The sequence below is a fragment of the Triticum urartu genome, chromosome 5 (genome assembly GCF_003073215.2).
Source record: "Triticum urartu cultivar G1812 chromosome 5, Tu2.1, whole genome shotgun sequence".
Lineage (NCBI taxonomy): Eukaryota > Viridiplantae > Streptophyta > Magnoliopsida > Poales > Poaceae > Triticum > Triticum urartu.
The window spans coordinates 540,876,272-540,888,920 of NC_053026.1; the positions used below are offsets into that span (position 1 = coordinate 540,876,272).

Below are 12,649 nucleotides of genomic sequence, written 5' to 3' on the forward strand. Positions count from 1 at the left end.
GGGGCTAGGGTTGCACAGAGTCGGTTACAAGGGAGGAGATCTACATATTCGAATTGCCAAGCTTGCCTTCCACGCAAAGGAGAGTCCCACCCAGACACGGGACGAAGTCTTCAATCTTGTATCTTCATAGTCCAACAGTCCGGCCAAAGGATATAGTCCGGCTGTCCGGGGACCCCCTAATCCAGGACTCCCTCAGGCGCCATATCCTTATTGGGCCCAATAGGCCCATTAACTCTCCCCTATGAGGCTAGCATACCAGAGTAGCAACCGCCCCCGATGCAAAGAAGCGTAGATTGGAATGATCCAACATGTAAACACACAAATATAGACGAATGAAGATCGTACTCATCGAAGACAAACGCCGACCGAATCCCGTGGGATTCGCCGGAAACAAATCTCCACATGCCTTCTGATGATGCTAGAAGCACACCGGTGCGGAGGCTAGGCGGGGAGGACCTTGTTCCATCTTCAGGAAGCCGTCGTCGCCTCGCCTTCCTGAGCAGTACACAAACCCTACCAAAACTCAAGAAACGCCTAAAACGGAGTCGTCCCGCCGGCAAAGACCTAGATCCACCACATCTTCATGGCCCTAAAGCCACATGAGATGAGGAAGACCTGCCGTAGGACGCAGTAGAAACCCTAGAGATGGCTAAAAAGACATTTTATTGTCCTAGAGAATTTAATGCTAGTCAGTGATTTATCAAGGGCAAACATGTCCATATAAATATGGTAAGTATGGTAGAATTGACTAGAAATATTGTTGACATATTTGTTGTTCACTCCTTTCGATTTCCATATATTTCACACATGTTGAGGAACAAAAGTCATTATAGAATATACCAAAGGATATGCCTTTTTTTGAAAAACTCCTCCCTATATTGATCAAATAACAAGAGTCTTACAATTGTTCAGTACATAATTAGCCACGCAGGGTGAAACAGAATTACAAAGTATACCATCAGACCTGCTATCAAAACTAAATTTAGCTATCTCATGTGTCATCTTGTTAGCATGCCTATCAATCTTAACAATCTTGAGATCAACAATAAACTTGGAGGTGCTGATCGCTTCCATTTCTAGACCCACATAAGGCGGTCTGTCAACATTTTCTTTCGCTAGGAAAGAAGCAGCAAAGAAGCAGTCAGTTTCCAAGATAATTAGTTTGTGAAGAGTAATACCAATGTACAACCCGGCGAGGCACGCACGAATTTCCGCTTCCTCCGCTCCGGAGCACACTCGAATAAAATCCCAAGAAGGCACCGGGACTGCTCCTAGATGATTCCTAGCGACAACCCCAACGCCAGCAGATCTCAAGCTCTCCACAAAACTAGCATCAACATTTATATTAATATACTCCGGCTCCGGAGCCTTCCAAACAGCATGACCATTTATCTTAATATGCCCATTTTTGAACGTGAAAGATTGTACAGACTATATCTATGTAACACGATATCAGAAATGGAGAATGAGCTTCACATCCTATCATGTTCGCATTAAATAAAATTAATTAGTTCACGCATAAACTTACACAAAATAAATAGAAACATTGGATTTGTTAATTTTACCCACCTTTACACAAAAAATATCAGGTTAAATTTCTCTGACCCCCTTTACTACCGGCGCAGGTGACAGTGGATGCCTCCAAATCCCTGATCTCCCCAGTGTCTTCCCAGACTCTAGGAGCTTGTCATTGTGGAGGGAGTAGTTGCGGGACACGGGAAAAGCAGTGGCGGCCTCCGATCCCGCTCAATGCTTGAGGTAGCAGGTATTGTACGGATCACCGACGTTGTTGTCCTTGTGTCTTCGTCCGTCCACCACTTCTCCCTCCGGATGTGAGTCTAGGGATAGGTTTTCTTCTTGAGTTCATGTTCATCACATGGCTCCTTTGCAAAATTTGATTATTTCATGATTTCTTTTTAAGATCTTTTGTTGGTTGCACCAGTTCTGAAATTTGAGATTTCCGTTCCATGTATGTAACATCTGTAAGTTTTATATGTTGAGATTTCTAGATCATGATTCAAACCTAATAAAAAAACTAAATTTTAGGATCATTTATGCTCTTCAAAGTTTCTTGACATGTATGTTGTACAGTGGGGGTGAAAGTTCTTAATAACCATTATCGAGTGGAACCAAACAACATAAGGAAACAAACTGTTAACTCCAATTCCTTTACAACTTGATTTTCTTTTAGCATTCCTGTTAACATTAGGGGAAACACCCTCAAGCCCACCCCCCCCCCCCCCGCCCCCACCCCACTCTCACCCTGAGAAACCTGAAATACATATGTCCTTCACATATTTATATGTTAAACCTATTGTCCACATCAACGCCATGTTGAAGCAGTTTTCTTGGACGTGGTGATGAAGGTGAAGTATGATGGAAAGGTCTAGGCCTATATGATGAGTAATCCAGTTTGAGCATTGGTCCGGAAAGCGCCCATACGATATATGAAGCTTAAGTGTTTTGTACATGAAAATGCTCTAGCACTGAAGGTTCGCTGTGTTTTTAAGCTTGGCAGGTTGAACGTCGTCCTGATCTGTGTTCCGCTCTATGTGACATATGGGAGGCTCGTGTCTTTGCTTAGAAGATTGTAGAAGATAATTATGTCTCGAGAAGGCAATGACCCGGAATGATAAGAATATATGTGCCCAATGTCACGGTGTAGTGTTGTTGTGATTAATAATTTAGGACAAACATACAACTTTCTCGTATATTTGGCATTGCTTTGTTTTGTTTTTGCCCGCAAAATATATGGTTAAACCACAATCCTAAATTTGCAGTTACTTCATAAAAAAACTCAAACCTATTTTCACAACCCACTCCCATTTTCCCCATAAGAGAGCTTCCAGGTTCAACACCCTCAAGCCCACCGTTACAAGTCTACTAATTTTTAGCAAAGTCACAAAATGGAAAGCTACATCTACAATTAAGTAGCACACTATAAGCATTGCTCGTGAAATGATATTACCGGGTGCATGCCCGTGCTGGAACTCGGTATCCTAAAGTGTTTTGTTGTGTAATGGCGTTAATTCTCTGTGATATGCCTAGTGGGGTTAGATGGACATTAGGTGAACACATGCATATCAGTTGATTAGCTAGTCCTGTGCGTGATCTTTTGGTAGTGTAGTGACTAATGTAATGTGATAAAGATACACGTATGCTACTTTGCTAGCCTTGTTTATGCCTCGGTTCCTCTTTTCCGTAGTGCAATTGCTTGCTCTGCATATTTAATTCTCCCCTTGTAATAGTAAGACAAAGATGTAATATATGTTTTCTCGAAAGAAGGTTGATACGGCAGAAAAGTAGCGGATTTCAGCATATTTTATAAGCACATTGTGTGCGTTGCATCTTTCTAGAGTTTGTACAACTTACAGATCACTACTGTCCTGGAAAGTTCTCCGTGGAAATATTCGTGAAGGCGAAAACTCCTTCAGAGGAACTCTCGGAAGTGTTCTATTGAAATCACACGTTGTTGTCCTCATGCTCCGATATTTTGGGCGGTCGAGCTAGTTTAGCAAACATATAGTATAATAAAGAAGTGCATTATTTTCTCTCAAAAAGAAAAACAAGTACATTATTTTGGTGGCTAGCTGCTGGGAATATTCTAATCTTTTTTCTACGTGGAGCAGTTCAGTATATATGCATAACATAATGCATGAAAAAAAAACCACGTTGCTCCCTGTACTGTTTACAGAAGATCCACAAGGAAAATGTTCTTCTGCTCACGAGATCAAATGCATTCGTGATGAACAGTAAGTAAATAAATCAATCAATCAAAAATTGAAATTTTTGGGCAACAAGTATTGACAAATTGTCTACACATATGTGTAATTTTTTTGTGAAGAAAAACATTGCTAATATTCTGGGCAACAAAAAGCAAAATCAGCGCTCCAAAATGCTTTTAGAAAGTCCTTTTGGAGCATGGCTTTTTTTCTCTTAGCATTTAAGAATTATTTTTTCTACACGGAAATTTGTACCTATGTAGACAATTCGTCAATGCTTGTTGCCAAAGCGCTAGGGTTTCTCGTGCCTCCCGTCGGCGTTGTCATCGCTTTATCTCGTCTTTTATGGTCTTAGGACCATGGAAGCGCGGTGGATCCCGGCACTTACCGACAAGAGGGCTTCGTTTTCAGATGGGTTTTTAAGTTTTGCTAGGGTTTGTGTTATGCTCAGAGAAGCAAGGCGTTGGCGGCTCTCTGAAGATGGAATAAGGTCCTCCCGCCTAGCCCCCTTCCCAGTGGTGTTTCTAGTTTGGATGGCGTGTGCATGGAGATTTGTCTCAGGCGGATCTCGTGGGAATCAGCCGGCGTTTGTCTTCGATGGATCCACGTGGGTCCGATCTTCATCCATGTGTGTCCATGTGTCTACAGGTTGAATCCTTGTAATCTACGCATCTTTTCATCAGCGGCGGTTGATGTCCTGATGCACCGGTCCTATGAGACCTTAGCACGACGACGTTCTAAATGTCTACTACAACGAGGTTTGCCCAGCTCCGATGAGGGAGGGACGATGACGGCGGCGTGCCTTCGGCTTTCTCCAGTGCTTGTAATCGTCGCAAGGTGGTCTACGGATCTGGATGTATTTTTTTACTTATAGTATTCTTTGTACTACCTTGACAGTTGACAGTTGATGAAAATTTTCCTCGCATTAAATTTTGTTTGTTATCAAAAATCAGAAGCATTTGAGCTCGCAAACAAAAAAACTCCATGTCCCCCGCTCTCCTCCTTCAAGAGTCACCGTTTCCAGTTGTACACACACGTGCAGTTCGATCAACCACATGTAAATTTCCCTAGAAAACACATGTGAATTAATCTTTGGACCAATATTATATTGGAAAAAGTGTATTTATGTGTTATTATCCGGAGTATTACGTTTTTCTTTTCCGAAGTAGTAGTAACCTACTGTACCTGACATGGCACTAGAGAGCACACGGTGTGACTGTGACACGCATGGTAGCTACGAAAGAAAGTTAGACGAGTAGCCAGTAGGCATCACCCTGCACGTCAGGCCAAGCCAACGCACAAGGGGGTACTAGCCGCTTCTGCTCGATGGCAATGGCGGCCTCTCCATTCGCTGCACCTGCTTTCGAAACAGACGGTGACACCGATGAAGCTACCAGCTGCCTGCCTGATCAAACAACTAAAGCAATTTCATTCACGCACTGACTTAGTCCATATGCGTGTGCCGGATCTCCCATGTGCCGAATTGCCAGTATGATAAGTGAATGATAGTACGGTATAGTACTCATCTTCTATAGCTCATCTTACTGTCCTAGCCAATCAACATGGCATGTTTGAGCAAAGCAAATGGACGTGGGAACCTAAATTGTGCACGAGGAGAGATGGAAAGCAGCCATACTCCAAACCGTCGTTACCAAGCGACCAAGCAGCACAACCTACCAATTATCTTCGAACTGTCCAGCTTTGGGTTGCTTCAATGTAGGAGTCCTCCTTCTTCTTTCTTCTTCCGCCGATATGTGACATGTAGACAAGTAGTACTATATCACTGATATATGTCTTCTGTCTTCTTCTTTTAGCGAGGTAGTTGGTCACGTGCATATTTTTGAAGTGTATATCATCAGGCGATCAAACCTATGTGTGCGAGCACGGAATTGTCATAGAATGCAGAGAGCCCAATGTCGTCAGGGTCCATCTCAGGCGCACGTGCTCCAGAAACTTCATGGTAGATGCCGCCGCCGACAACTCTCTGGCCGCCATTAGCCATAGCCGCGCCACCCCCGACCCGCCAATACGTATCTTTGCATCACCGTAGTTGCTATCGCTATCACCGACGATCAGCCCCTGAGCCACCATTGTCAAATATGGGCATCGGAAACCCATCACCAGACGTGGCCACCCGTGTCGACCGCCTTAACGCACGCAACACAGAGGCACAACCACCACCTAGAGCACCCCGGGTCGAAGGCCCGACATCCAAACTCCATCAACTACGTATGACATGCCATTCAATGTCGCCATATTGCATGATCGGATGGCTCCCCGCATGAGAAGGCATCCCCATCGCCACCGTCGATCAAGCAAGCTTTGTTCGCTGGCATCCTCTAGTGGCAACGGAGGAATTAAGGAGAGGGGGTGAAGAGACGGTGGCAGCTAGGGTTTTGTTCGAGTCGCCTCCCCATAGCGACCCGTGCGTTGAATTGGTATTTGTTTTCCTAATACCGTTAGGAGCTGATATGTCTATTTGGACATTCTCTTATTGATGATCTATGTAGACTGAGATCAAAATGAATTTCTAGACTTGTAGTCAACTTATATATGTGCAGGATGCCACCTAATTTAGACTTTTACAAGAGAGGAAATTGATTTTTATTCCCCTATTCAATAGGATAAGCCCTAAACGCAATCAGAATGTTTTGCATGTCAATTTATCACCATTCTAAATAATATTTTATATTTTTGTTCTAACCTACTGATGAATAACTACTAAAAGTGCATGGAAGGTTGTATCAGTAGCAGATAGAGCTGGGGAGAATATGAAGCATATATATTTGCTGCTTTGAGGCTCAGAATTCATTACTTTCACATCCATATTGGTTTTTGTTTTAGCAAAACATCCATATTGGTAAGAACTACAATTCTCACTACACTTGAGGGTAACCATGCTCTTTCTTACTAACGTTGATGGTAGCATAGCATTAAGTTAAATATTCTTGTTTGCATTTGTTTGCTTTGCTATTAACAAATGTGTATCCATCCTCTTTTCTTAACAAAAATACCGCAAAATAATCAGTCTCTTTCTTATAGGTTGTTGATGGGTTATTTAATAAGGAGAATGGGGTAGCTACTCATGCCTACATTTCAGTGATGGTGATGACTCTCTAACTCAAAATGATGCTCTCATTTTTTTTATGTTGCTACAATGATGAAATTCAAAATAAACCATTTGAGAGTTTAAATAAAGATGAGACAGAAATAAATGATGATCATATTATGCTTGGTATTATTACCCTCCATTTAACACAACTTTACTAGCTTATGAGATTTCCTTTGTGAGAGTGTAGATAAAGATGAAATAAAAATAAACGATTCATGTAGAACAATTATTACCAACCTAGAGTATGGAAGAATGAAACTAGTCCTGGCCATGGGCCGTCCGGCCCGACGCTGCTCTCGGGTCGGGCCTGGGCCTAGGTTTTGAGCCCGAAGACTAGGTCGGGCCGGGCCTCGGCCCGCTGTTTATGCCATTTACTGAAGAGGCCCGGCGTGTTTTTTGCTGTGATGGGCCGGGCTCGGGACTGAAAACTAGGCCCAACGGTCGGGTCGGGCCGGGCTTGGGCCTGAGTTTTCTACCTCGGGCTTGGTCAGGCCCGGCCCGAAGGATGGCCAGGTCTAAATGAAACCGATCTTAATGAAATACAAGATCCATTTAATGCTGGTGCCCGTAGGGTGAATCCCTATCGCTTGCCACGGAGGACTCTTGTCTGAACCTCTAATTTATCTAGTGAGAAATGTTCTTGTACTCGAAAAACAGCCAAGGACACAAATCAAAATGGTAGAATTTCGTGATATTTTTTTGAGTCAGAGGCACATCATTTTTTGAATTTATCCCGGCCGTGCTTCTCATTTTCCGAATATCATCTTGAGTCCGATGGCAATATTTTTCAACCAAAGAATATCACGAAACCATGGGTTTTGACGGTGGGATTTCCATGCGTCCAAATCGTGCAGTTAATGCCAACTGAATAAATAAGAGTAAAAAGGAAACGCGAAATTCGTATGGTCGGAAACGATGTGCTGCGCCCATCTCAGGTGGCTGGATAGAGCGAGGCCAGAGATGTTCCAATCGTGAAGGTTCCGGCTGCCGCAGGCGACGGGAACACGGCCGCTGTTGACCTCTGGTGTACGCCAGACGGCTCGCCAGTGCACCGCGCTGGAGCGCGACTGGAGCCAGCCGCGCGGCCACACGGCGGTCGATGCCCCCCTGCAGTCCCCTTTCGCGGAAAAAGTTTGCGCCACCTCGATCAGTGGATCTGCTGATATTTCTGCGCCCCTTCCTCCCCGCGTCCACTAGGCGGTAGAGGCAGCAAATACAGCAAAGCCCAGCTTCGCGGTGCGTGCATGGGGATGGATGATTCCCTCCTACGCTCTGGGACCCAGCCCCACCAGCTATAGCAGCTGCTGCCTTTCAGTTGGCCCGCGGCAACAGCAAGGGCCGGGGGTCGACATGCCGATATACGTGCAAAATTAAACGACACCACCACCTCCCCACAAGCCAACAGATCGCCTTTACAGTTAGATCTTTTTTACGGGTTGTCACTACACGGACGGGAACACTCCGTTTCCAAAAGGAAAAAAAAACGAGTTTCAGTTACTTGGTTTTTTCCTCCTAAAGCTGTACTGTACCAATGGTTCGCGCATTTAATTCGAGAGCAGCATGTTTACAAAACCGAAATGGAAACGGTACAAAAACGAAATCTACTACGTACACATGATGAGGTAAAGGACAACTTGGTGGAGATTTTTTTCAAAAGGATTTTTATTACACGTAGATGTAATATCCATGTGAAAGCACAGTGACAGCTCAGCCCTCGCCGTGACCTGTGAAGTTCAGCTTCAGCCGGACCATATCTTGCCGCCAATGGAGAAGATCTAGTTTCATCGTGCTCATTAATTTAATATTACTAAAACGAATATTACGCAATTTCTACGCTCCAATTACCATTTGTTTCTCCAAAGCGAATAGCACAAGAGAAGTGCCAACCATCAGCAGCACTGTTCCTGTGCCACTAATACAAGAGCTTAGAGACAAAAACAGAGAGGCCGATAGGGCATAAACAACGTGCCAAACCCAACCACAGTCGCCCCATATATACCCACGCCCCCTGTAAACCACAGCACCACCGCCCTGCCCTGCCCTGCCCTGCCGACCAGAGCATCCCCGGGCCTCCTCCCGCCTCGGTGCCGCCGCCGCCCATGGCCGTCGCCAAGAGCAAGGCGGGCAAGCACGCCGCCCCGCTGCTCGGCAAGTACGAGCTCGGCCGCCTCCTCGGCCGCGGCACCTTCGCCAAGGTCTACCACGCGCGCTCCCTCGTCGGCGGCGAGGCCGTGGCCATCAAGGTGCTCGACAAGCCCGAGCTGGCCGCCACGGCCGGCATGGACGCGCGCGTGCTCGGCGAGGTCTCCGCCATGCGCCGCCTCCGCCACCCCAACGTGCTGCGCCTCCACGAGGTGCTCGCCACGCGCTCCAAGGTCTACCTCGTCATGGAGCTCGCCCCCGGCGGCGACCTGCTCTCCAGGCTCGCCGCGCTCCCCAAGCGCCGCCTCCCCGAGCACGCCGCGCGCCGGGTCTTCCTCCAGCTCGTCTCCGCGCTCATCTACTGCCACGCGCGCGGCGTCTCCCACCGCGACGTCAAGCCGCAGAACGTCCTCATCGACGCCGACGGCAACCTCAAGGTCTGCGACTTCGGCCTCGCCGCGCTCCCGGAGTCCCACCGCGACGACGGACGCCTGCACACCGCCTGCGGCACGCCCGCCTTCGCCGCGCCCGAGGTGCTCCGCCGCAAGGCCTACGACGGCGTCAAGGCCGACGCATGGTCCTGCGGCGTCATCCTCTACGTCCTCCTCGCCGGCCGCCTGCCGTTCGACGACTCCAACATCGCCGAGATGTGCATGAAGGCGCACCGCCGCGAGTACACGCTCCCGGAGTGGGTGTCCCAGCCGGCGCGTCGCCTCGTGAGCCGCCTGCTCGACCCCAACCCAGCCACCCGCCTCACGGTCGCCGAGCTCTCCAGCCACCCGTGGTTCAAACGGTCGCTCAGCCTCGACTCGCAGCTCGGCAGCCTCCTCGGCGGCGCGCCGGAGCGCGACCTCCTGTTCCAGGCCCCGCCAACACTCAACGCGTTCGACATCATAAGCATGTCGCCGGGGCTCGACCTGTCGGGACTCTTCGGGGAGAACCGGCGGAGCCGGGAGAAGCGGTTCATGACGACGGCGTCGCCGGAGCAGATGGTCGAGCAGCTCGGGCACTCGGGCGCAAAGCTCGGTTACTTCATGGTGGGCAAGAAAGGAGTAGAGCGCCTTCCACTAGGCGGCCTGTCAGGGCTCGTGGCCATGTCCATGGAGATGTCGGAGGTGGCACCACCCCTGATGCTCGTCGAGCTTCGGCTGGAGGCAGGCGACGACGAGGAGGTCCAGGCGTTCGGATGGGACGAGCTTAGGACGGAGCTTGGGGAGGTGGTCATGGCGTGGCATGGATGCGAGGAATTGTGAGGAGGGGTTGGGGGATGTACATGTATGATCTGATGCCAGAAAGAGCTAACTAGGACTTTGTGGCAGATTGAAGGGGGTAGATTTGTTATTAGTTCATTCACTCTGATTTGATGCTTGTGATTAGAAATTTTGTGGGAATGAATCTAGCTGTGTCTTTGTGGTGCTAGCCTGAAGGTCTGAATCTGATGATAATAACCAGGCCTTATAATTGGGTTGATCTTTTGACTATATGAACACAACCATACACTGGTACACTGCATGCACCAAATTAAGGAACAACCTAAATTAACACAATGGCATAATTTTTTGTCCTTGGTTGTTAGTCCATTCAATCAAAGTGATGCTTGCCTTTGCAAGGAGATGCTAGGTTGTTAGTCGAGCCATGATTTGTGATGCTTACTTCAACTTGGAGGCTTGAATCTAATGGTACTATATGGTAGCCTTAGGCCTTAGGCGACATGATTCAGGTTGGAACATTGTCTGAACTCTCTGGAAGGTAGCCTGCTTCTTTTCCATTAAAAACTCCACATGCATAATGCAAACCTGAGGGCTTTCCAAAGACAATTAGTGCTGATAAATTAGTGCCATGACAGCTACTCCAAGGTGTTTCCTGCCAGCACAATAAGGGCCACTAACTCTTCATAAATTTTTGGCGGAGATTATAACAGTCTAATGCACCACGCGGCTGGTATGCTACTGAACGTCTGAACCAGAAGAAAACTGCAGCTCAGCTGCCTGCAACTGTCCCTACGATTATGCATATGTAGGTGCTGCTTACCCATTAATGACTACTGTAATTACTGTCAGGATTTGGAAACTGAAAAGGACCAAGGAACGAATTCCCTGTCTTAACTCGCAACAATATCTCAGCGCGTTCTTGTTTGTTGTGCTGGTCGTTTTCCATGTCAGTTCCTTCATGTCTGTCCTTCAGTGGTGGCCTGATGATTGCCCATATATGGAAGAGTCATCTGCGTCCATCCGTTTGAAGCGCCAATGAATTTGCCTTGCTCAAGAATATGCCGTAATCGCTTTTCACGACGCACAAAGGTTGGCAGGATGATTGGAACTGTCGACGAGTAAGCATCTCGGTAAAAGTAGTGGGGGTAGTGGTCAAACAGAAGCAATCGGTTCCAATCACTGGCTCGTATACGCTATGGAAATGTCTGAATATCAGAACTGGAAATGGACACTAAAGGTTTTTATGCAATACAGATGACTAGTACTGCACCAAGGTTTGCATGATCCTGTTCACAAGTGTAATTGGTGATTCATGTTAAGTGATTAGCACGCACATTCTGTTTCCCAAACTCCTAATTTCTGTTAAGTGATTAGCACGCACATCCTAGTTTCAGGAACTCCTAATTTGTGTCTAGTGATTAGCATCAATGGTAAACCTATTGCCGGTGTCAGTGGGCAGTAGTGAATGAGAAGTCAAAGTAGGTTCAGAAAGCCTAGGAGTTGATCGATGTCGACGAAAGCGAGTGGGTAGTGGGTCAGATAGATACCAGCGGGCGAAAAAGGAGCGACCTTGACATGGGCACCATGGAATTAAGGTACCTGACAGTAGCTTAGGGACAAAACTATAAGTAACTTGCAATGCCAGCTTATCTCCTACAGTAGTCTATTCTCTGAAGCTACTGTAGTCCGCAAGTTCTCCGGTCTAAACTGGTGAAAAGGGAGAACGAGGTATTGCATTTGAGTATGTGTGCTGGCCGGCCGACAAGGCCATTACAAGAAAATGGGGGCAATGGAGCAGCTGCAGCATGAGCAAATGAAGAGGCGCATACTGATGTTGGCGTTTGACTGTCTCTGTCTGTTGCCAATTCTGAATCGACAGACATTGCAAAGAGAAGCCAAAATAATCTTCTGCTCTTTTCATCTTTCTCTTGGTAGGTCTATCGTCATGAGTACCTCCGTCAGCGGAGGGGAAAATGGAGAGGATTGGTGGCGATGATAAGCACGTACGACGGCATATATTCCACAACAGTTTGGCACGTCTGCACGTGATAAATTACTCTCTCCATTGACAAATATAAGATTTTTAGATATTTCAACAAGACTGCATTCGGACCAAACTAAGTGAACAAACACACTAAAACATGCATATATCCATTCGATTCACACAAAATTAGAACATCTTATATTTATGAATAGATGAAGTATATCTTTTAAATGAAGGCTCGAGATGAACCCGACTTTATGTTAATCTAAACTATAAAGCCGACAACCAATCAGGAATTGCAGCGACTAACATCATATCGACATGTTTATAATAAAAAAAATCATATAGACATAAAAAGAACAGCTACGATAGTGTTGAGGAAACAACTACTCATAGTCATAGACAACGAACAAGGAAGCAAAATAGCTACAATGTCAAGGCCTTGTTCTATTGCTCACCCTGCTGACTACACCAGAGC

At 46.6% G+C, this 12,649-nt stretch overlaps 1 protein-coding gene across 1 annotated transcript; it reads left to right on the plus strand.

The window, feature by feature from the left end:
* The first annotated feature begins 8,827 nt into the window (after window positions 1-8,827).
* Window positions 8,828-10,395, plus strand: LOC125510530 (CBL-interacting protein kinase 7-like). Its single transcript, XM_048675744.1, has one exon. It carries the CDS (start codon window positions 8,934-8,936, stop codon window positions 10,227-10,229), a length of 1,296 nt encoding a protein of 431 aa, XP_048531701.1. The 5' UTR covers window positions 8,828-8,933; the 3' UTR covers window positions 10,230-10,395.
* Window positions 10,396-12,649: the final 2,254 nt, after the last annotated feature.

Coding starts and splice junctions, on each gene's coding strand:
- LOC125510530 (XM_048675744.1), top strand. CDS start 8,934: ATGGCCGTCGCCAAGAGCAAGGCGGGCAAGCACGCCGCCCCGCTGCTC.